A 25,835-nucleotide genomic window follows, 5' to 3' on the forward strand; every position below is an offset into this window, starting at 1 on the left:
TTTTTAAAGAAATATTTTTCCTCAGTTTAGACCGATACGTATTCTTCTACATATTTTTGGTAATAAAAATCGCAATATGCGTATATTGATTGATTTGTGCAAAAGTTATAGGCCCGGATTCACAAAGCACTTGCGCCGACATATCTCCAGATACGCCGCGTAAGTGCAAATATGCGCCGTCGTATCTATGCGCCGTACCCATAAACTAAGATACGCCTAAAAACAGGCTTAATCCCGCCAACGTAACTTGCCTACGCCGGCGTAGGGTGGGCGCACATTTACGCTGGCGGCATGGTGGCGCTGCCATTGATTAGCCAATCAAATATGCAAATGAGGAAAATACGGCGATTCACGAACCTGCGCCCGCCCGACGCAGGCTACGAGAGATGCGCGTAAGTTGTACGTCCGTCGTAAAGTTAAGCCCCATAAAGGAGGTGTAGCTCAGCAGCAGACATGTAAAGGTCTGCATCAGGGAACATAAGCCGGCGGTTTTTACGTAGTTTATGTTGGACGTGTGTCTGGATGGGCGTAGATTACGTTCATGGTGTAGGCAGTGAACCGGCGTATCTTGGGTAGATGTTCCGACGTGGTTATGATAATGCGCAAGGGGAATGCGTCCACGACGCATGCGCAGTTCGTTCAACGTACTTGTCTGGCTCTCAAATCATCATTTGCATGGGGTCACGCCTCATTTGCATGGCTTTGCATGGGGCAAGCCCACTTCCACCTACGCCGGCTTGCGCCTTCGAAATCTACGACACGCCGACGTAGCTTTGGGAGCACTGGCTTCCTGAATTCAATGCTTGCCTCTCTGCGCTGGCCTAGCATACATTGAGATGCGCTACGGCGGCATAAATGTGCGCAGCTGTCTGTGAATCTGGGCCATTGTGTCTACAAAATAGGGGATAGTTTTATGGCATTTTTATACATATTTTATTTTTTACTAGTAATGGCCGCTATCTGAGATTTTTATCGTGACTGCGACATTATGGCGGGCATGTCGAACACTTTTGATGCCATTTTGGGACTATTGTCATTTTTACAGCGAACAGTGCTATAAAAATGCACGGATTACTGTGAAAATGACACTGGAAGTGAAGGGGTTAACTACTAGGTGGCGCTGAAGCGCTTAAGTGTGTCCTAGGGAGTGAGTCTAACTGTTAGGGGGAGGAGCTACCAGTGACTTGTCGCTGATCACTGTTCCCAATCACAGGGAACATTCGATCAGTGACATGTCACTAGGCAGAACAGGGGAATGCCTTGTTTACAAAGGCATTCCTCTGTTCTGCCTTTGCCAACCAGAATCGTGGGCTGCCCGGGAACACCAAGTTCCTAGGACCCGCTAGTGCACTCACGAGGTACACAGTTGGCACGCGCGCGCCTGCTGGGCGGCAAATTTAGAGGGACGTACAGGTACGCCCATTTGCCTCGCTATGTGGTTAAATTAGACTTTACAATCGCTTTAAGGTTTTGACATGTTGGGTATCTTTTTATTCGGTGCAACCTCATCTTTTATATTTTACAGAGAATTTGGGTAGTTTATTGTGTGTGGTTGCCCTAAAATTCACTTTAGTCTGTTTTTTTTTTTTTTTAACTGAAATTTTGCGTTTCCTAGACCTTTGCAGTAATATCAAGTGATATAAAAAAATGGAACTTCCATTATTTTATTCTCTAGGGCAGTGATGGCGAACATCGGCACCCCCAGATGTTTTAGAACTACAATTCCCATGATGCCCTACTACACTGCAGAGTGCATGAGCATCATGGGAAATGTAGTTCCAAAACATCTGGGGGGCCAAGGTTCGCCATCACTGCTATGATGTCTGCTTTCAGAAATGATATAATATTTGGGGGGTTTTATGTAATCTTCAGGCCTAAAATTATTCTTCTTAAACATGTGCAAAAAATGCAAAACCCGAAGGCAGAAATCTATTGCAAGATTTGGATATAATAGAAGTCTATGGCAAAGCGCAGCTAACCCAGGAAAGTTGCAGATGCGCTGCACCTGCGGTCCTGGTGAACCACAGCACATCAGTGTGAAAGCAGCCTTATAGGGGGCTCAGAAAATTAGGGTTCATTTACATTTGGAGTTTGGGGGGGGGGGGTAAAACACCACAGTGCCTACACCCACAGTTACACGTGTGGGTGTAGCACCTGTAATTTAAGTGATTGAGGCCGCTCTGCAAATGCCCTGCAACCTTATGCAGTACAGAAAACAAGGGGTTAAAGCAGGCAGCGTCGTGTTGCTTTCTCACCATCTGCTTTAACCCCTTGGACCCCGCAGAAGCATGCAGTTGCCGGGCGCTTGCAGAGTGCAGCTCTGCATAGAAACCAATCAGCTGCCTTTTTTTTTTGTGAAAGCTTAACCACTTAAGGACCGCCTCCTGCACATATACGTCAGCAGAATGGCACGGCTGGGCACAAGCACGTACAGGTACATCCTCTTTAAGTGCCCAGCCGTAGGTCGCGCGCCCGCGACCCGGTCCGAAGCTCCGTGACCGCGGGACCCGCGGACCCGATTGCTGCTGGAGTCCCGCGATCGGTCCCCGGAGCTGAAGAACGGGGAGAGCTGTGTGTAAACACAGCTTCCCCGTTCTTCACTGTGGCGCCGTCATCGATCGTGTGTTCCCTGATATAGGGAAACACAATCAATGACGTCACACGTCCAGCCCCGCCCCCTACAGTTAGAAACACATATGAGGTCACACTTAACCCCTTCAGCGCCCACTAGTGGTTAACTCCCAAACTGCAATTGTCATTTTCACAGTAATCGGTGCATTTTTATAGCATTTTTTGCTGTGAAAATTACAATGGTCCCAAAAAATGTGTCAAAATTGTCCGAAGTGTCCGCCATAATGTCGCAGTTACAAAAAAAAACGCTGATGGCCGCCATTAGTAGTAAAAAAAAAATTATTAATAAAAATGCAATAAAACTATCCCCTATTTTGTAAACGCTATAAATTTTGCGCAAACCAATCAATAAACGCTTATTGCGTTTTTTTTTTTTATTAAAAATAGGTAGAAGAATACGTATCGGCCTAAATTGGGGGAAATTTTTTTTTTTTATATATATTTTTGGGGGATATTTATTATAGCAAAAAGTAAAAAATATTGCATTTTTTTCAAAATTGTCGCTCTATTTTTGTTTATAGCGCAAAAAATAAAAACCGCAGAGGTGATCAAATACCACCAAAAGAAAGCTCTATTTGTGGGAAAAGAAAGACGCCAGTTTTGTTTGGGAGCCACGTCGCACGACCGCGCAATTGTCAGTTAAAGCGACGCAGTGCCGAATCGCAAAAACTGGCCGGGTCCTTTAAGTGGTCCGGGTCTTAAGTGGTTAAAGGAGTTGTAAACCCTCATCATTTTTTACCTTAATTCATTCCATGCATTGAGGTGAAAAACCTTCTGCCCCCCAGAACCCCCCCCCCTCCTTTTCTTACCTGAACCCGATGGTTCCAGTGATGGGGACGAGCACAGCAGCTCCAGCCGCTGTCTTGGATCCTCATTGGATAGATTGATAGCAGCAGGAGCCATTGGCTCTCGCTGCTGTCAATCAAATCCTGTGACATGGGAACTGGGGGGGGGGAAGTCCTGCTGTCTATGTCAATGGACTCGGGAGCACAAGTGCTCCCATGGAAAGCGGGTCTCCGAGGGGGCACTCAATGAGGAGGAGGAGCACCGCCGGGGGACCCCAGTAAAGGAGGATTGGGCCGCTCTGTGCAAAACCCTTGCATAGAGTAGGTAAGTGTGACATGTTTGTTATTTAAAAAAATAAAAACGAACCTTACATTCACTTTAATTGAACAAGCTGGAGTTAGAAGCTGATTGGCTCCCATGCAGAGCTGCACCAGATTTTATACTCTCCACTTTTAGTAAATCTCCCCCAATGGATATTACCATGCATGTCAGGGTGAGAGCAACAATTTTAGGGCCATCTTTCACGGTTAACTGTAACCTGATGTCCTTCTGGGCCTTTTAAATCCTCACCTGTAGATAATTTTGGGAATCAAAGTTTGTCGCTGTCTCACAGGCACGTGCAGTTTTAAGGCTTGACATGTTGGGTCTCTATTTGTTCAACGCAACCTCATTTTTTATTATTTACCAAAAATTGGGTAATATATTGAACGTGTGCGCACTAAAATTATCTTCAATGTATGTTTTACTGAACATATGGGTTTGATAAACCATTGTGCTAATATCATGTGACACAGGGCTTGACAAATTTGCTTGGAATCTCGGAGCCAGCTAAAAAAAGTTAGGAGCCAGGAACGCGCCCTGTCCCAACGAGCTTGCGCAGAAGCGAACCCATACGTGAGCAGCGCTCGCATATGAAAGCGGTGTCCAAACCACACATGCGAGGTATCGCCGCGATTGGTAGAGCGAGAGCAATAATTCTAGCCCTAGACCTCCTCTGTAACTCAAGACATGTAACCTGTAGAATTTTTTAAACGTCGCCTATGGAGATTTTAAAGGGTAAAAGTTTGTCACCATTCCACGAGCGGACGCAATTTTGAAGCGTGACATGTTGGGTATCAATTTACTCGGCGTAACATTATCTTTCATAATATTAAAAAAAAAATTGGGCTAACTTTACTGTTGTCTTATTTTTTTATTAAAAAAAGTGTATTTTTTCCCCCAAAAAAACGCACTTGTAAGACCGCTGCGCAAATACGGTGTGACAAAGTATTGCAACGATCGCCATTTTATTCTATAGGGTGTTAGAATAAAAAATATATATATAATGTTTGGGGGTTCCAATTAGAGGGAAAGAGATGGCAGTGAAAACAGACAGGGGAAGCTCCATTAGTATTGCTGGTTGTCTTGTCATACCAACGGTCACCACAAGATGGCGCCAGATCACAGAAGGAAGTGAAGGCCGCAAAGCCGCAGCTTCAATTATCGGCCGGCATGACCCAACGTGATCACACGGCGGGGGAGGTGGGGGCGCACAGAGACACTGGATACCCCAGCTGTGCCACCCCAGGCGCCAGGTGCCTAATTCTAGTCGTAATTGCGACCTGGCGCCCGGGGTTTGTCGAACCCTGATGTGACATAAAAAAAATTGCAACTACCACCATTCTATTCTCCAGGGTCTCTGCTGTCAGTAAATATGTAGTGTTTGGGGGTTTATCTAATCTTCACATCTAAAATATGTGTGTTTTAACATGTACAAAAACAGTTGAAAAACCAGCTCTGGCAGCAAAAGGGTTAATCGTCTCTCCAACATCTCTGACCTAATTTAGTTTGATGATATTTCTCTGCATACCTGTTTCTAGGAAGTAGGATGAATGACCTTGTTTTGGGATTTTTAAAGTAAGCCCTAAAAGTTCCTTCCAGATATATCCGTCTCTCCGCCGCACAATCCAAGGAGCTGTCTGAGCGTCACGTAACACTTACTAATTCCGCATGGAACGATCAGTATCCCCGTATCCATAGCAACTCTGAAGTTGTGTTCCGACAACACATTCCGGCTCGGGTTTCTGATAAACCATCCAAAGACCCGCTTTAAATAAATCCAATGAACTGGTCAGTCCGGTCTTGTGTCGGGATTAGGACATTGTTAGGATATTTCGGACTTGATGGATCTTCTTTTTTTTTTTTTTTAGCTTTAAAGTGGTTGTATACCCAACTTTTTGACTTTTATCTATAATAAGGCTTACCTGTAGGTATAAAGAATATCTCCTAAACCTGTACGGTTTAGGAGATATTCCCCTCGCAATGCGCCGCTGATTGCAGCGGCGCATGCGCAGGGGGGATCCTCAGCTAAAGGGCCGGCTGCCGCCGGCCCTTGCCGGAATGAAATCTCCCTGTGACTCATTTGCAGCTGACAGCAGGCTAAAGCCCGTTGCCGGCTGCCGGTCCATGCTCAGGAAAGATCTTGACTTTACAGGTGAGATCCACTCAGGTAAGATCTTGACTTTACAGGTGAGATCCACTCAGGTGAGATCCACCCAGAAGCCTGGACCGGCAGCCGGCTCAGCCTCTCGGCATGCTGCTGAGAGGCTGAGCCAGCCCCTCCTGTCCCCTCCACAGCCCCGCACGGGAGGCAGTGGTGTATTTAGGTTTTGTGCTGCCCTAGGCCTGACAAAACTTGTGCACCCGCTAATTTAAATATGACCCACCCCTTCCTGTCAATGCCACACCCCCATTTTCTACACCCCTGACATTTTCCTATGGGACGCTAGTTCTGAGGGCCTTGGGGGGGGGCAGTAGAGTCCCTTAATTTGCAGGGATTTACTTTGACTTCCTGTTCTGCTTTTGAAATCCATCAGCTGACGTTTTGACAGTTTTTAGCCTCCCGCCATGGTATCTGTCTCTCTCTAGCTGAGAACTCAGGTGGGAGGTCTACTGTTATGATAGGACAGTCCGCCCCAAGAGTGGCGCTACACTAAAAGTGTAGCGCAAGCCATGGGGACTCTTTTCGTGCTGCCCCCCTGCAAAGTGCTGCCCTTGGCCTGGGCCTTGTTGGCTTAGGCCAAGATACAGCATTGGCGGGTAGGGTTGCCACCTGTCCGGTTTTGACACATGTGCCCAGGTTTCAACCCGCCTGAAACCTGGACACATATAACAACAGTTCAACTGTCCTGTGGCCCCGGCCGCAAGATCTAGAATGGGCGCATCGATTCCCGAGCCCGCCGACATCATTGTACACTGACTGTCACTGTGTCACATACTACCAGGCTGTGTGAGAGGCGGGCAGCGGGCCCCCTGTGACTGGCTGAACCAGTCATGTCCGTGCGGCGCTCGGGTCTGCGATTGGTCACATGTGGAGGCGGGCTGGACAGTGGATGATCGCGGCAACCCGGAGTCCCGCCCCCTGCCTGGCGCGCTGTGTTTCTCCTGAGTCCTGACTGAGATGAGGTCTCTGTTTCATCCACTCTTCCACCCGCCCATTTGTCAGCCTGCCACTCTCAGTAAGCCACCCCCCTGTCAGCAACCCCCCCATCAGCCCCCCTCTCTGTGAGCAACCCTCCCTGTCAGCACGCCCCCCTCCCTGTCAGCACGCCCCCCTCTCTGTCAGCAACCCCCCTGTCAGCCCCCCCTCTCTGTCAGCATGGCGGGAGGGGCAGAGAAGAGAACCAGTGAGTGACAGTCACGGCTCTCTGCACAGAGCGGAGGGGAGAACTGCCAGATCAGCGGTCTTTGATCACTCAGTTCTCGGGGTAAGCCTGAGAGGCGCAGTTGCAGCTGGGATCGGTTCTGCAGCCATTTAGCTAAGTATGATTTTTTTTTTTTAGATTCCAGTTTCCAGTAGCTCTGAGCTCAGCTTGCACAGGCAGTTTTTTGGTAAAGGCGTACGAACCCTGTTTCGTTGTTTCCAAACTGCGCAAATTAAAGTGATATTTAGTGCAAAGGTTCCCGTGTCTTATTTTGGTGGTTTGGTGATGCTTCTGTCTTATGTGTTTTGTAGGCCAGTAGGATTGCATTGCTGCACTCTCTAGCAAACATCGAACAGTGGGCCATAGACCTGTCCTGGGACATTATCGCACGTTTTTCTCACTTCCAACTGCAATCTGGAGAGAAACTTCCAAGAGAATTCTTCTCAGACTTTGTAAAGGTGGCCGGAGATGAAGCAAAGGTTCGTAGTCCGTTGTGTAGAAAATAATCCACTTACTACAGTGCCTTGAAAAAGTATTCATACCCCTTTTGAAATGTTCCACATTTGGTAATGTTACAACCAAAAACATGTATTTTTATTGGGATTTTATGTGATAGACCAGGGGTCCTCAAACTTTTTAAACAGGGGGCCGGCCGTTCACTGTGGGCTATAAAAAAAACTTTGAACAATTTCCTATGCACACTGCACATATGTTATTTTGAGCCCACCCTCACCGTCATTTCAAATTCAAGCCATCATTTCAAGCCCCCCCTCACCATTGCAAGCCCCTCACCATCATTGCAACCCTCCCCTTTCATCATTATAAGCCCCTCATTTCAAGCCCCCCCCCCTCACAATCATTAATTGCAAACCGATCATGATCATTGCAAGCCCCCACACCTCACCATCATCATATCATCATCATCATCAGCCCCTCATTGCAACCCCCCCTCACCTTTGCAAGCCCCCCTCACCATCATCAGCCCCTCATTGCAACCCCCCCTCACCATTGCAAGCCCCTCATTGCAAGCCTCCCCCACTACATCATCAGCCCCTCATTGCAAGCCCCCCCCCATCATTATCACATCATCATTTCATCAGCCCCCCCCCACCATCATTACATCATCATTTCATCATCATCAGCCCCCCCCCCCACCATCATCATCGTCATTTCATCATCAGCCCCCCCTCACCGTCGTAAGCCTCTCACAGCCTTTCTCCTTACTGTGCCAAACTGCTGATCACGAAGCTCAGTGTTGGTAACAGTTCTGGCGCGCTGTGATAAATGTCCCGCCCTCCTCCTCCTAGACCAACTCGTGTGATAGACAGAACACTGGCTCTATCACACGAGCTGGTCTAGGAGGAGGAGGGCAGGACATTTATCACAGCGCGCCCGAACTGTTAACACTGTGATCTCCGTGACACAGCGGGATCGCTGTGTTACAACCTGCCGTGTAACCAGGGTTGCCTGTCAGGGTCGGGTGGGCCGGTTAAAAGTCCTCTATCACAGGGGTCCTCAAACTACGGCCCGTGGGCCGTAGTTTGAGGACCCCTGTGATAGACCAACACAAAGTGGCTCAAATGTTTCTACAAATCTGTGAAAAGTGTGCGGGGGGGGGGGGTGGCATTTGTATTCACCGCTTTACTCTGATACCCCCAACTAAAATCTAGTGGAACCAATTGCCTTCAGAAGTCACCTAATTGGTAAATAGAGTCCACCTGTGTGTAATTTTAATGTCCATATAAATACAGCTGTTCTGTGAAGCACTCAGAGGTTTGTTAGAGAACCTTGGTGAACAAACAGCATCATGAAGGCCAAGGAACACACCAGACAGGTTAGGAATAAAGTTGTGGAGAAGTATAAAGCAGGGTTAGGTTATAAAAAATATCCCAAGCTTTGAAGATCTCACAGAGCTCTGTTCAATCCATCATCCGAAAATGGAAAGAGTATGGTACAACTGCAAACCTACCAAGACATGGCCGTCCACCTAAACTGACCGGGCCGGGCAAGGGGAGCATTCATCAGAGAAGCAGCCAAGAGGCCCATGGTAACTCTGGAGGAGCTGCAGAGATCCACAGCTCAGGGGGGAGAATCTGTCCACAGGACAACTATTAGTGGTCTCTCCACAAATCTGCCCTTTATGGAAGAGTGACAAGAAGAAATACATTGGAGAAAGAAAGACATAAGAAGTCCTGTTTGCAGTTTGTGAGAAGCCATGTGGGGGAGGGGACACAGCAAACATGTGGAAGAAGGTGCTCTGGTCACATGACACCAAAATGTACCTTTTTGGCCTAAAAGCAAATCGCTATGTGTGGGGGGAAAACTAACACTGCACATCACCCTGAACTCACCATCCCCACCGTGAGACATGGTGGTGGCAGCATCATGTGGTGGGGATGCTTTTCTTCAGCAGGGACAGGGAAGCTGGTCAGAGTTGATGGGAAGATGGATGGAGACAAATACAGGGCAATATAGAAGAAAACCTGTTAGGCCTAGTACACACGAGAGGATTTATCCTCTGGCGGATTTTGATCTGATGGTTGTACTAACCATCAGATCAAAATCCGTGCGGAATTCCCTCCGCGGTGACGTGTCGCGCCGTCGCCGCGATGATGACGCGGCGACGTGCGCGACGCTGTAATATAAGGACTTCCACGCATGCGTCGAATCATTACGACGCATGCGAGGGATGGATTCGGACGGATTGATCCGGTGAGTCTGTACAGACCATCGGATCAATCCGCTGGACTGGATTCCAGCGGATCGATTTCTTAGCATGCTAAGAAATTTTGATCCGCTGGAAAACCATCGGCCCGAAAAATATCCGCGGATAAATATCCGCTGGGTTGTACACACCAGCGGATCTATCCGCTGAAAGTGATCCGCGGATAAATTCCAGCAGATAGATCCTCTCGTGTGTACGCGGCATTAGAGTCTGCAAAAGACTTGAGACTGGGGTGGGGGTTCACCTTCCAGCAGGACAACGACCCTAAACATACAGCCAGAGCTACAATGGAATGGTTTAGATCAAAGCATATTCATGTGTTAGAATGGCCCAGTCACAGTCCAGACCTAAATCCCATTGAGAATCTGTGGCAAGAGAAAATTGCTGATCACAGACGCTCTCCATCCAATCTGACAGAACTTGAGATATTTTGCAAAGAAGAATGGGCAGAAATGTGCAAATCCCTCTCTAGATGTGCAAAGCTGGTAGAGACGCCCCCAAAAAAAGACTTGTAGAGAAAGTATTGACTCCGGGGGGCGCCATACAAATGCACCCCCCACACTTTTTACATTTATTTGTAAAAAGATTATGAAAATCATTTATCATTTTCCTTCCACTTCACAATTATGTGACACTTTGTGTTGGTCTATCACATAAAATCCCAATAAAACACATTTACGTTTTTTGGTTGTAACATGACAAAGTGTGGAAAATTTCAAGGGGTATGAATACTTTTTCAAGACACTGTAATATTCAATTTATCTAACGTGTGGCTTCATCTCTTTCTCAGCATTACTGCCTTCTACAGAAGCGCCTTACAGAGCTGGGCAGTACATTTGGTGATCTTCCTGTCCACAATGGTACGTTCTTATCACACTATATCCTGTACTGTCAGATTGCGGGGTGGGAATGTCTCAAGCATTTATACAGCTGTCACAAATAATCACTGTAATTTGTGCAATACAAACTTTCTCAACCTTATCACTAGGGTTGTCCCGATACCGATACTAGTATCGGTATCAGTACCGAGCATTTGCCCGAGTACTTGTACTCGGGCAAATGCTCCAATGCTTCACCCGATACTGGGACAGTCAGAGGTGATCAGTGCAGTGGGGGAGTTACAAGTACTGATCACCGCTGACTGTCCTCCACCAGCCCCCGCCGTGTCCCTCCATGCTGCCGTGTTTTTCCTTGCTGCCGCCGTGTCCCCCCTCCTTGCTGCCGCCATGTCCTGCCGCCGTATCCCCCCTCCTTGCTCCCGCCGTGTCCCCCCTCCCTGCTGCCGCCATGTCCTGCCGCCGTGTCCCCCCTCCTTGCTCCCGCCGTGTCCCCCCTCCTTGCTGCTGCCATGTCCTGCCGCCGTGTCCCCCCTCCTTGCTGCCGCTGTCCCCCCCCCCCCCTCCATTCTCCTCCTCCACCCCCTCAATCATTCAGGATGGAGAGCGGCGGTAGGAGCCGGTAAATCCGGCTCCTACCTTTTCTGAATGTACAGAGTCAGTGATGACTCTGTACATTCACATAACTGAAACATCGTAAACTGTTTACAATGTTTCAGTTTATGAATGAAAAGAAGCGGCTGTCTTCTCTCCATTCATTTTCAGTGCAGCTGAGGCTGCTGAGAAAGGGACTGGGGGAATCTGTGTCCCTAGTCCTTCTCTCTGTCTCAGAGGGGAGATGTCAGAGGTCTGTTAAGACCCCTGATATCTCACCAAAGCCCCCCAACAGGGCTGATAAAAAATAGAAAAATTGCAATAAATAATAAAAAAAAGAATTGTAAAAAAAAACACACACTGACACTGTCCATTCCTCCCCACCCCCTTAAAAAAAGAAAGCATTGTAAAAAAAAAAAAAATTGTAAAAAATAAAATCAAATAAAAAGAATTGTAAAAAAAAAAATACTGACACGTGTGCCGCTGTCACATGAGATTTAAAAAAAATTATCGGTAATCGGTATCGGCGAGTACTTGATAAAAAGTATCGGTACTTGTACTCGGTCCTAAAAAAGTTGTATCAGGACAACCCTACTTATCATCCCAGAAAAAAAACCTCTACAACAGGGGTCTCCAAGTGTGGCCCTTTGCTAGCCTTTATCTGGCCCTTGGCGCCCTTATGCCTTCCAATGACACCTACAGTACTATGGGGCACGATTTGTTAATCTGATGCCAATGATGGGGCACTACTCCGCCTACTGACCACCAACCCTGCAGCCATGTTTATTATCACTAATGCTGGACGCAGGACATTTGCTACCCCAACTGGCCACTATCTGTCCCCCCTAAAACCTAAAGGGCATTAAAGGGGTTGTAAAGGTAAAGGATATGCATCAAGGTGAAAAAACACCTGGCTGTCACCGGCCCCCCAGCCCCCCCCCCGTTTTACTTACCTAAGCCCCTTCACCTGCTCTGCGCGTCCCCCGGCGTCCTCTTCTCCACGGAGTCTCGGTGTTGATTGGATAGATTGGTAGCAGCACATCCATTGGCTCCCGCTGCTATCAATCAAATCCAATGACGCGGGGCCAAGTCATACACTTGGCGGCTATGGACGCCGAGTGCATGACACGGAAGCGCGCCCGCAAGGTAACCCCCTCAGGATAGAGCTTCCCAGAGGGGGTTAGCTATTGCGGGGAGGAGCCGCGAGAGCCACAGTGGGACCCCAGAACAGCAGGATCGGGGCCACTGGCCGTTTAAAAAATTTGGAGACCCTTGCTCTAAATCAACCTTCAGGTCCTAGGAAAACCTTACTGAAATCAATTCACCTGGGGGCAATGGGGAAAAATGCCTTCCACATTGGTAGTCGATGGGATGAATAAAACCCTTACACTGGCGGTCAGAATACCACCCTTACTTGGCTTTGCCAAGTAGCCCTAGCACTATGAAGGCCCCATCATATGAGAGGTCAGTCAGCCACAGCTCATGGAATCCCTGGCAACCTCTGGAGCAGAGCTTCTCAACCTTTTTACCTTGGAGGCACCCTTCAATATTCAGATCTTTAGCTCGTGGAATTGCTCACAATTGCTGTGATCAGCCAGCTGTTGATGTACCGTATTTTCCGGCGTATAAGACGACCCCCTAATTTTCCAGGAAAAATTTTGGTTTTTGGATATACTCACTGTATAAGACTACCCCCTTCCTACTAGTCTTTCTGGAAGCTGAGGGGGAGCCAGAACCGCTGACAGAAACAGGCTTTTTCAAATCTCACTGTGCCATTACATTACATTCCTCACTGTGCCATTACATTACATGCCCCTCTCTGTGCCATCACTTGCCCCCTCTCTGTGCCATCACTTGCCCCCTCTCTGTGCCATCACTTGCCCCCTCTCTGTGCCTGAGCTTGCCCCCTCTCTGTGCCTGAGCTTGCCCCCACTGTGCCTGAGCTTGCCCCCCACTGTGCCTGAACTTGCCCCCCACTGTGTCTGAACTTGCCCCCCAGTGGCATCACTCACTTTTTTTTCAGGCGGTGCGTTGACAGTCTCCGTGCTGCGCGCGTCAATGATTTAAAAGACGCGCCTTCTCCTCAGACTGTCCTGTGATAGGCGGAACACAAATCTTCCCAGCAGCGCCTCTGTTCTGTGTTCCGCCTATCACGGTCGTTTTCTCATCTCGTTTGAGGATGAGAAGGCATCTGTGATAGGAGGAACACAGAACAGAGGCGCTGATTTGTGTTCCACCTATCACAGAACACGCTGAGAAGAAGGAGCGTCTTTTAAATCACTGACGCTCGCAGCAGCCGGAGACTGTCACCGCACCGCCTATTTACAAAAAAGTGAGTGATGGCAGAGACCGTACCCGGAGTATAAGACGACCCCCGACTTTGGATGCATTTTTTTGCATCCAGAAAGTCGTCTTATACGCCGGAAAATAGTTATTTTTTATAAATATCATTAAATAATGGAATTGATAATAAAATGGACCTATTTCATGTAACACTTGTGCTTCTGGGCTCAACTTGAGATATACAGTGTACAGGGGGGCAGCAGGGCAGGGTACAGAGGGTCAAGAGGGCACATTGCATGAGAGCAGGGCACATTATATGAAAGTAGGGCAATACAATACACTAGTTCATATGCAGAGCAATGCAGGGAAGCTGCTGCAATCGGTGCTCTGTAGTGTGCTGTTCCCTGCCAGCCCCTCCTTCTCTCCTGTCCATCCCATGTTATGTCACTTACAAGCACCTGGGATGGACAGGGGGGAGGAGAAGCCAGTATGGAAAAGCCCTCCACAGCTAGGTTCACAGCTGCTTCCCTGCCTAGCTCAGCATGCGTCAGCAGAGGAGATGTAATCTCGTTGTCTGCTGTCAGTGATTGATGCCTGGGGACCTTTCACCGAACCCTGATTGAGAAACTCTGCTCTGGAGGAACCCTAGTTGAGAATGGCTGATGTAACTTCCAAAGATTTCGCAGCTCCACCAGTGGCCATAATGCAATAAAAAGCAACTTGATGGAACTTACGATCATAGTAAAGAAAAGATGTTCCACCAATTACGGAAATTATTTGTGACAGTTGGGTTGACATGCTTGAGTCATGTGCCAACACATTTATTTATTTATTTATTTATTTATATACCGTATTTATCGGGGTATAGCGTGCACCCCTAAACTTGCCCCGAATTCCTGTGAAAAAAAGATTTTTTGTACTTACAGTTTTGGTGTCTTCCGCGGCGGCCTCGTCGGGTCCGGCGTCCGTCTGCGGCTTCGGGTGTCCTCTTCGTCGGGTCCGGCGTCCCCGCGTCGAGTTTGAATACTGCGCCGACATATACCGAGCGCAGTACACTCGTGTATCGTAGGGCAGGCTCGGCTACTCACGCGCTGACGACCTGTACATCCAGGACGTCAGCACGAGAGGCGCCGAAACTGCCCGAAAGATACACGAGTGTACTGCGCTCGGTATATGCCGGCGCAGTATTCAAATTCAGCGCGGGTATCAGCGTATACAGCACACCCACGATTTTGCCCTGATTTTCAGGGCAAAATAGTGCGCGGTATACGCCGATAAATACGGTATATATAGACCTCGAAGTGCATTTTTTGCAAAGTAGGGTCCTGTGATTTCATATTTTTTGTTTCTTCCAGGATTGTGGCAATCTGCTTCAGACACTGCTCATGACCTCCTTGGACGTCTGGCTATTGTCCATATGGTCCATGAAGCCAGGTAACACTGTACAGTATGCAGTCTTGTTTTACACACTCTGGGGCCTTGAGCCTCATTTTTTCCAGGGTCACTATCTGCATGGAGTCTGTATGTTCCCGTTTTAGGTTTAGACCATGGTTGTCCAACCTGCGGCCCTCAAGCTTGTTTGTAGCGGAACTACAAGTCTCATCATGCTTGTGCCTTTGGGAGTCATGCTTGTAACTGTCAGCCTTGCAATGCCACACAGGACTTTCCTTGCAATGCCCCATGGGTAATGTAGTTCGGCAACAGCTGGAGTTCCACAGGTTGGACACCTATGGTTTAGACCAGTGGTTCTCAACCTCAGTCCTCCAGGTTTTCATGTTTTCCTTTGCTTTGCACAGCTGCTTTAAATCAATAACATGGTATTGATAAGGGCTATTTTATCTAAGGGAAGTTCCCAAAACATGGCCCGTTGGGGGTACTTGAGGACTGGGGGTACATGGCCTGTTGGGGGTACTTGAGGACTGGGGGTACATGGTCTGTTGGGGGTACTTGAGGACTGAGGGTACATGGCCTGTTGGGGGTACATGGTCTGTTGGGGGTACTTGAGGACTGAGGGTACATGGCCTGTTGGGGGTACTTGATGACTGAGGGTACATGGCCTGTTGGGGGTACTTGAGGACTGAGGGTACATGGCCTGTTGGGGATACTTGAGGACTGAGGGTATATGGCCTGTTGGGGGTACTTGAGGACTGAGGGTACATGGCCCATTGGGGGTACTTGAAGAATGAGGGTACATGGCCTGTTGGGGGTACTTAAGGACTGAGGGTACATGGCCTGTTGGGGGTACTTGAGGACTGAGGATACATGCCCTGTTGGGGGTACTTGAGGACTGAGGGTACATGGCCTGTTGGGGGTACTTGAGGACTGAGGGTACATGGGTACATGGCCTGTTGGGGGTACTTGAGGACTGAGGGTACATGGCCTGTTGGGGGTACTTGAGGACTGAGGGTACATGGCCTGTTGGGGGTAATTGAGGACAGAGGGTACATGGCCTGTTGGGGATACTTGAGGACTGATGTTGAGAACCACTGGTTTAGACAAACCTTTCCACACAAACATACCTACATGTGTAATATTCTGCTGTGTGGTCCATGAAACAGGGACTGTTGTGCATATTATCAGTAGCATAAGGCCCTCATCTATAGCGATCAGAGCTATAAAAATGCACCGATTACTGTGTAACTGACACTGGCAAGGAGGGGGGTTAAACACTAGGGGTGAGGAAGGGGTTAACTGTGTCCTAGGGAGTGATTCTAACTGTGGGGGGTCTGGGCTACAAGTGATACGACACTGATCACTGCTCCCGATGACAGGAACAGTAGATCAGTGTCCTGTCACTAGGCAGAACAGGGAAATGCCTTGTTTATAAAGGCATCCCCCCATTCTGCCGTTCCGTAACCCGATCGCAGGACACCAGCGAATATCGAGTTCTAGGGGCCCGCGGGCACGGTCATGGAGAGTGCGGCGGTACGTACTGGTACGTCCATTTGCCTAACGCTGCCATTCTGCCGACGTATATCGGCGTGCAGCGGTCTGCAAGTGGTTAAACAGTTGCAAAATTCCGCAGATTGCACCCCGTGGTGTGTGGATCGGGCATATCTCTAATGTGAATCGTTCAGTGCGCTTGTAGAATATGTTGGCATTCTGCAGCTTTACTTTGTGCCTCACGTTCTGTTCTCAATAAATAATGGAATATTAATTGGCTGTTTTTTTTTTAGAGGATTGGACGTCCACCCGCAGACATTACAGCGATTCTCGGCTCAGGGGGATGAAAGCTCGGCCCAGGTACTGGAAGTCATTTACACTGATGAGATCACTCACGTGGCAGCTGGCCTGAAGTGGTTCACTTACATCTGTGCCAAAGAGCAGCGGGTAAGTGATGATCCAGTTAGTCTCAGTAACACTAAAATCTGGTGCTGTCCTCCAACTATTCATCAGCCATCAGTAGGGGTGCAACGGATCAAAAAACTCACGGTTCGGATCGTTCCTCGGATCAGATAATTTTTTGGATCGGCAAAAAAAAAAAAAAAAATTCTCCCCCACTGTAATATACACCCCCCCCCACTGTAATATACACATCTCCCCCCCCCCACTGTAATATACACGCCCCCCCCCCCACTGTTCACCCCCCCACCGACTATAGTACCCCCTCAGTGCAGACACCCCGCCTCCTCTTAGTACAAGAGACCCCCCCTCCTCTCAGTACAACAGTCCCCCCCCTCCTCTCAGTACAAGAGACCCCCCCCTTCTCTCAGTGCAAGAGACCCCCCCTCCTCTCAGGGCAAGAGACCCCCCCTCCTCTCAGGGCAAGAGACCCCCCCCCTCCTCTCAGGGCAAGAGACCCCCCCTCCCCTCAGGGCAAGACCCCCCCCCTCGGGCAGTACAGACACTCCCAGCGTGTGTCCCACGAGTGCGGCTCCTCCTCTGTGGGTGTAAACAGAGTAGGGCCGCTGCCGGGTGTACCAAGATGGCCGCGGCTCCGGAGCTAGGCCGAAGCCGCGGCCTTTCCTAATGTTATTCCTGCGGCTCCGGAGCTAGGCCGAAGCCGGGGCCTTTCCTAGCGTTATGGCCGCGGCTCCGGAGGTAGGCCGAAGCCGCGGCCATAACGTTAGGAAAGGTCGCAGCTTCGGCCTAGCTCCGGAGCCGCTGCAATCCGCGGATCACAGTGTGTTCCGATCTGAAGGGGGTGACCCATTCGGATCACGGATCAACTGTGATCCGTTGCACCCCTAGCCATCAGGATTATGGGCTGTTTATCTCCCTATAAAGATAGAAAGGGGAGACCCCCCCCCACTATGCCAACATCCAATGATTATAGAAAGGATTTCATGAATTGAGACAACTCCTATCAAATCAAAGTGAACTTTGTGTGCATAACATGAGGCAGTAGTTTATAAAAATATAATATCTTTATTACAAATGATTAAAATAACAGAACAGACAAAAGCACCCTACTAACTGACAAGGTCCACAGATACCCAATAGGATAGACATGGAAGTATGGATATAGAATATCTTGTATAGAATCCGTAATGGACACAACTACTGTATGAAAATACCAATGAGTAAAATCCATAAGCTTCTCCAAGCCTTCTTGTCAACGTGTTTCGCATTTTTAGTTGCTTCCTCGGGACATACTGGGTAGGTGCTGTTGAACCTCAAGACCAGGTACAGGGGACACCACATAGAACACATCTATTTCCAGGCTGCTCCAGTCTGGTCATTTGATCCCCTGTGTCAACCAGAGGTTGGCTGCAAGGGAGATAGCGATTGCCAATGACTGGTAAAGCCTGGCGCAGTGACGTCACCCATAGGCAGGCTTACTATGGCTTACTTACAGGCTTACTATGGCCTATTCTGTTGTCAGCGCTCCCTCCTGTCCCCCGAAGGGACCACTGCATGAGGACGGGGGAGCCAGTCACATGACCAGACTGGAACATCACTGAAATGGGTAAATATATACATCTTTCTTACACAGGTTAGTAAGCATAGGGGTTGGGAGGGGGGAGGGAGCATTTTTAAGCACTTTCCACCCAGCCGTTTATGTAAGATGGCCTCTTGTGTTCTCTTGTTTTCATACGTCCTCCCCCCCCCGATCTGTGACCCACAGTGTCCACCAGAGACAGCTTATTATAGTACCGGGCTGCTGTAAGCGTCCCTGGTACCATGTGATTACTGTGACCAATTATAGTTACAGTAGTTGGCAAGCATTTTTACCCTTGCAGCCAACCTCTGGCTGATACAGGGGATCATATGACCAGACTGGAGCTGCCTGAAAATAGGCAGACTCTAACAGGTTTTCTTTTAAGATTGTCCTGCATTTGGCTCCATTCATCTTCCCATCAACTCTAACCGGCTTCCCTGTCCCTGCTGAAGAAAAGCATCCCCACCACATGATGCTGCCACCACCAAAAGTTTCATTCATTAAACCTTTGCTTACTTCTGTGATTGGTCACAGCTATCAAATGGTACAGGTCTGCTGTGATTGGCCCTGGTACCATGTGATCACTGTGACCAATCGCAGATCACACAGTAGTAAGCAGTGCATTGTGAATGACAACCTTGTCTGTGATTGGTCACAGTGATCACATGGTACCAGGGCCAATCACAGCAGCCCTGTACCATTTGATAAAGAAGGGGTAAACTTCCGCGCTAGGACTGGGTAGATGAGCTGCTGCCCCCTGGGTGGTTTCTCAAAGAGAGACCGGTTAAAAGTGCAGTGAAGTGGGTGTGCAGGGTAGTGGCGCTGCTTGGTTGTGTTATAACTAGGGTCCTTGTATTTTCTCCAACCACCCTGATGTAAGGTGCGTAATAAAAGTGTCGGGTGCCTATGTGGTAGGTTTATGTAGAAAAACCTCCACTTGGATTAGGTCCCCTTATAATGCGTGTTAGTGATACACAAAAATGTGGATATAAGGTGAATTAAGCCCTCCTGTGGGCTTAAAGAAAAACAAAATATGATGGTGCGCTCTTGGTGTGAACCTGGGGCTAGTTTACCCTCTGTGTGCCAGTGAGGCTTCTGTTAGCGTGAAAAAGTGTTAGCATATGAGTGGTTGGAGAAAATACAAGGACCCTAGTTATAACACAACCAAGCAGCGCCACTACCCTGCACACCCACTTCACTGCACTGTACCATTTGATAGCTGTGACCAATCGCAGAAGTAAGCAAAGGTTTAATGAATGAAACTTTTGAACAGTGTTACTGGTTGATTGCTTACAGGGCTGATCCTAGGGTCACAGGCGCCTGGGTGGAGAAATATCTCTGGTGCCCCCCACATGGGTGTGGTCATTTTTACTAACTCCTCCCCTTTATACATGTTTCTATGGCAATGACTCAACCACAGAGATGCTCCCCCACTAAGTCTTCATTATCTCTTAACAATAAACAAAATACAGGGAGAGAAGCAGAGTACTTTATTGGGACCTGGAGGGGGGGCCTCTCTGATGGACACAGAGAGGGCTTCTGTTAGAGCGTCTGTTAGAAAGACCCCCAGATATACTACAGACATGATACAGGGGATGGTCAGAGACTGTAGACATAGTGCAAGAGATGGTCAGAGACTGTAGACATAGTACAGGAGACGGTCAGAGACTGCAGACATGGTACAGGAGACGGTCAGAGACTGCAGACATGGTACAGGAGACGGTCAGAGACTGCAGACATAGTACAGGAGACGGTCAGAGACTGCAGACATAGTACAGGAGACGGTCAGAGACTGCAGACATAGTACAGGAGACGTCAGACTGCAGACATGGTACAGGAGACGGTCAGAGACTGCAGACATGGTACAGGAGACGGTCAGAAACACATGAGTTCTGGACAGACACGGTCATGGAGAGTGCGACGGTACGTACAGGTACGTCCATTTGCCTAACGCTGCCATTCTGCCGATGTATATCGGCGTGCAGCGGTCGGCAAGTGGTTAAACAGTTGCAAGAGTCCGCAGATGGTACAGGAGATGGTCAGAGACTGCAGACATAGTACAGGAGATGGTCAGAGACTGCAGACTTAGTACAGGAGATGGTCAGAGACTGCAGACTTAGTACAGGAGATGGTCAGAGACTGCAGACATAATACAGGAGATGGTCAGAAACACATGAGTTCTGGACGGACACACCTATGCTCAGTTCAGGACTGGCACAAACAAGGAGAGGAGGGAGGGGAGAACTCTGCAGGCGCCTGGGTGCAAAGCACCCTGTGCACCCTGCCTAGGACCGGCCCTGATTGCTTATACAGTGATCATTACTTTAGAAAGCAATCAGAGTGTAAGTAGAAAAAGAAAACAAATCTCTCATCACCCTCCCTGTCTATGGTGACACTGCACTGCTCGGGTGACCATATGTAAAAAAAAAAAGTATTTTCTATAAATAATTTTTAGTACATATTGTCGTCACTATGGTGACATTGTAGTGCTGTGGCGGTGATGGTGTACAATAGCTGGCTGCTCTGATATCATTGTATGTGAGTTCAGCCAGCCATTGTCTCTGATCACCTCCTGTGTAGTGTGCGATAGAACAGGGATGAACAGCCCCACGTTCCTCGCTTGTCCAACACTCAACATGTAACCTGTCTGGCATCACATAACCTATGATCATCACACCAACATGAAAGCTCCTGCGCATGCTCAGCCACAAGCTGTAATTACTGTTATAAATATTTCTGGTGCATTCTTTCTCTTCACTTAGGACTGCTTATCCACATTCCATGAACTGGTACCACTTTACTTCAGAGGTTACCTGAAACCTCCCTTCAACACGGAGGGCAGGAAATCAGCGGGGATGTCAGAGGAGGTAATGTTTTGCAATGCTGAACATGGGGGGGGGGGGGGGGTCAATACTTTTTTGTTATGTTCCCTTTACCACTTCAGCCCCGTTAGAATTTACCCCCTTCCTGACCAGAGCATGTTTTGCGATTCGGCACTGCGTCGCTTTAGCTGAAAATTGCGCACGCTGTAACCAAACAAAATTGATGTCCTTTTTGTCCTACAAATAGAGCTTTCTTTTGGTGGTATTTGATCACCTCTGCGGTTTTTATTTTTTGCGCTATAAACAAAAATAGAGCGACAAAAAAAAAAAGCAATATTTTTACTTTTTGCTATAATAAATATCCCCAAAAAATATATTAAAAAAAATACTTTTTTTCCCTCAGTTTAGGCCGATATGTATTCTTCATTTTTTGGGGTAAAAAAAGAAGCAATAAGCGTATATTGATTGGTTTGCACAAAAGTTCTAGGCCCGTATTCAGAAACATCTGCCTATCTTTAGGCGGGCGTAGCGTATCTCATATACGCTACGCCGCCGTAACTTTGACAGGCAAGTCCTGTTTTCAGAAAGAACTTGCGCCTAAAGTTGCGGCGGCGTAGCGTATATTGGCCCGCGTAAGCCCGTGTAATTCAAGATAGGCTGTTAGGGGGCGTGTTGTATGCTAATTAGCCCTGAACCCCACGTAATTGACGTTCTTAAAGAACGTGAAAATATCCCAGTGCACATGCTCCAAATTACGCAGCAAATAGTTAATGCTTTAGACGTGAACATAACTTACGCACAGCCCTATTCGCGTACGACTTGCGTAAACTACGCAAAATTCGACGCTGGCCCGACGTCCAAACATTGGCTATGCCTTATAGAGCAGGGGTAACTTTACGCCGAAAAAAGCCTTACGTAAACGGCGTAAAAAAATGCGCCGGGCGCACGTACGTTTCTGAATCGGCGTATCTAGCTCATTACCATATTCAACGCGTAAATCTACGGAAGCGCCACCTAGCGGCCAGCGTAAATATGCAACTCAGATACAACGGCGTAAGAGACTTACGCCGCTCGTATCTAGGCAATTGTGAGGCGTATCTGATTCTATGAATCAGGCGCCGAGTTGCGACGTCCCGCATTCGGAGTTACGACGGCGTATCTGGAGATACGCCATCGTAACTGCTTTCTGAATCCGGTCCATAGTGTCTACAAAATAGGAGATAGATTTGTGGCATTTTTATTATTATTTTTTACTAGTAATGGCGGTGATTTTTATCAGAATTGTGACATTGCGGCGGACACATCGGACAGTTTTGACGCTATTTTTGGGACCATTGTCATTTATACAGCGATCAGTGCTATAAAAATGCACTGATTACTGTGTAAATGACACTGGCAGGGAAAGGGTTAACCACTAGGGGGCGAGAAAGGGGTTTAGTGTATTCTAGGGAGTGATTCTAACTGTGGGGGGGGCTGGTCTTGCTAGAACATGACCGAGATCACTGCTCCTGATGACTGGGAGCAGTAGATCCCTGTCATGTTGCTAGGCAGAACAGGGAAATGCCTTGTTTACATAGGAATCTCCCCGTTCTGCCTCTCCTCGCCAAAATCGCGGGCCATCGGTTAACATCGAGTTTGCGGAGCGGCAAATTTAAAGGGACGAACGGGTACGACCATTTGCCTGACCCGGCCATTCTGCCGACGTATATCAGCATGTGGCAGACAGAAAGTCCTGCTGCTAATTCATGAAAGCCTTGCAGCAGTTTTGGTTCTGACACGTTTTAGATTAGGCAATAGATTCCGGTATTTATCTTCACCACTTTAATAATGCGGTGCAATGGCTGCTACAGAGCCAAACATAATTCTGCCAGTTCCTCTGGACTTTGCTGATCACAGATTGAAGCATAGAGCCAATCAGCTGATCATGGAGGTAAACGGATGCTAGTGATTGGCACTCCTTTCCTCAGGTTGTCAGAGAGCCAATAACTGGCATCTCAAAAAGGGACATTTACACTGATAATCAGGGCAGTCCCAACAGTGCTGCCAGTCAGTGCCTCCTCCTCAGTGTCGCCTATTAGTGCCAGCTACCAGTGCTGCCAATCATTGCTTCCTCAGTGTCACCTCTTAGTGCCAGCTGCCAGTCAGTGACTCCTCAGTGTCACCTGTTAGTGCCAGCTGCCAGTCAGTAACTCCTCAGTGTCACCTATTAGTGCCAGCTGCCAGTCAGTGCCTCCTCAGTGTCACCTCTTAGTGCCAGCTGCCAGTCAGTGCCTCCTGAGTGTCACCTCTTAGTGCCAGCTGCCAGTCAGTGACTCCTCAGTGTCACCTATTAGTGCCAGCTACCAGTACCCATCAGTGCCTCCTTCTCACTGTCACCTATTAGTGCCAGCTACCGGTGCCCATCAGTGCTGCCAGTCAGTGCCTCCTCGGTGTCATCTATTAGTGCCAGCTACCAGTCAGTGCCTCCTCAGTGTCACCTATTAGTGCCAGCTACCAGTACCCATCAGTGCTGCCAGTCAGTGCCTCCTCAGTGTTGCCTATTAGTGCCAGCTACCGGTGCCCATCAGTGCTGCCAGTCAGTGCCTCCTCCTCAGTGTCACCTATTAGTGCCAGCTACCAGCGCTTCCAGTCAGTGCCTCCTCAGTGTCACCTCTTAGTGCCAGCTACCAGTACCCATCAGTGCTGCCAGTCAGTGCCTCCTCCTCAGTGTTACCTATTAGTGCCAGCTACCGGTGCCCATCAGTGCTGCCAGTCAGTGCCTCCTCCTCAGTGTCACCTATTAGTGCCAGCCACCAGCGCTGCCAGTCAGTGACTCCTCAGTGTCACCTCTTAGTGCCAGCTACCAGTACCCATCAGTGCTGCCAGTCAGTGCCTCCTCAGTGTCACCTCTTGGTGCCAGCTGCCAGTCAGTGCCTCCTCAGTGTCACCTCTTGGTGCCAGCTGCCAGTCAGTGACTCCTCAGTGTCACCTATTAGTGCCAGCTACCGGTAATGGCCGGAGGACACTACGATCAGAGCACACCGCCCGTGCCCAGCAGAGGGCACGATCACGGGAAGTTGTCATATCACAGCGTGCCAGAACTAAACATCCGCACTGTATGTGTCGTTTGGCTATAGTGCGGTCAGCAAGTGGTTCAGTCTTCTACCATCAGGAAAAAAAAAAAACTAGATTCGCATCCTGAATCTCTTTTTTTTTTTTTTTAAATTGTAGATTTTATGGGGGGCCAAAATTGCCCAGCTCTACTCATGGGACGTGTAGTTCCACAACAGCTGGAGGGCCGCAGTTTGGAGATCCCTGCATGGAAACAAAATAATGTTGTCCTGGTCAAATCTTGAATCGGGTTGAGAGGTCAAATCAAATCAGATTTTGACCAAATAGATTTTTTTTTTCCCATAGGACCGGCGCTCCGTGGACTAGGCCGAAGCCGCGGCCTTTTCCCAGGATCGCGGCGAGCTGCGTGCAGGTTTTTTTAGGCGAGGCCACGGCTTCGGCCTAGTCCACGGCCTTTTCCCAGGATCGCGGCCTTGCCTAAAAAAATTGGACACCACGCCGGTCCTATCAGGAAAAAAAAATAAAAAATGATTTGCATTGTGAATCTGCAATTTTTTTTTAAAAAAAATCATTTTTTTTGGGGCCAAAATTGCCCAGCTCTACTCATGGGACGTGTAGTTCCACAACAGCTGGAGGGCCGTAGTTTGGAGATCCCTGCATGGAAACAAAAAAATTTCTTGGTGCTTTTCAATGTCTATTGCTTTATTGCTTTAGTCGTTGTGTATCCCAAACCAAAGGGAGAGGATCACCATACTGATGTTTGGTTCTGTACTTTAGATTTTTGTCTCTTCCATTCTGTGTGATCTGATGTTCTGTTTGTTCCCCTTCCCCCTCTCTCTCTCTCTTCCAGTGGTATCTTCCTTTGGTGAAACCATCCAGAGAGGAGTCCACTATTCTCAGACAATCTCCTACGCTTTAAGCATCACATTGTAATAGATATTTCCCGGGCTGAATTCCAGGATACGTGTTCTATTCTGCCGCTGAGCCAAATCTATGGTGATGTGAGCATGCAGGCAGGAGGAAATAATTCACGCTTCAGTCTCCATCATCGTCTCCAACAGAAAAGGAAAGACTTTATTCAAGTTACAGCTTTTATAGTCCAAGTGACATAAGGAAACATTATCACATATGGGTGCATCCGATTGGCTCATTCATATATGGTGTTCTTTTGTTACATCTGTTTCTTCACCACGAGGCAAGCATTCCAGGACATGGGGGGCATTTTCTCTTTGGTCGATGGAAGGGGCAGAAAGGAGGGGGTTGAAAGACATCCGTTTCTCCTCTTCACCCCGGGAGGATTAACTTTATCTTGACTTTCATTCAAGGAAAAATAATACTAAATGTAATACTGAAATACGCACATACATATATATATATATATATATATATATATACACACACACACACCGCAACAAGAAAGATATTAATAATAAAGAACAACAATATTTGAGGGGTTAGAAGAGAGAGAACATAAACACAAAATAATAATTTCTCTTTCGTTCATAGACGGACACAGCCTTCATTGACCTTAGGGTTATGCTT

The 25,835-nt window shown here is 48.2% G+C and overlaps 1 protein-coding gene across 1 annotated transcript in view; it reads left to right on the forward strand.

Moving 5' to 3' along the window:
* LOC120931126 (uncharacterized protein HI_0077-like) overlaps positions 1-25,835 on the forward strand; it is a 51,494-nt gene extending 25,659 nt beyond the window's left edge. The window contains exons 7-12 of the mRNA XM_040342291.1: positions 7,412-7,579; positions 10,616-10,685; positions 14,894-14,972; positions 16,715-16,868; positions 21,183-21,287; positions 25,144-25,835. Coding sequence (XP_040198225.1) covers positions 7,412-7,579; positions 10,616-10,685; positions 14,894-14,972; positions 16,715-16,868; positions 21,183-21,287; positions 25,144-25,212 — 645 coding nt within the window. The 3' untranslated portion in view covers positions 25,213-25,835. The remainder of the gene's footprint in view (positions 1-7,411; positions 7,580-10,615; positions 10,686-14,893; positions 14,973-16,714; positions 16,869-21,182; positions 21,288-25,143) is intronic.

This window comes from Rana temporaria, chromosome 3 (genome assembly GCF_905171775.1).
Source record: "Rana temporaria chromosome 3, aRanTem1.1, whole genome shotgun sequence".
Taxonomy (NCBI): Eukaryota; Metazoa; Chordata; class Amphibia; order Anura; family Ranidae; genus Rana; species Rana temporaria.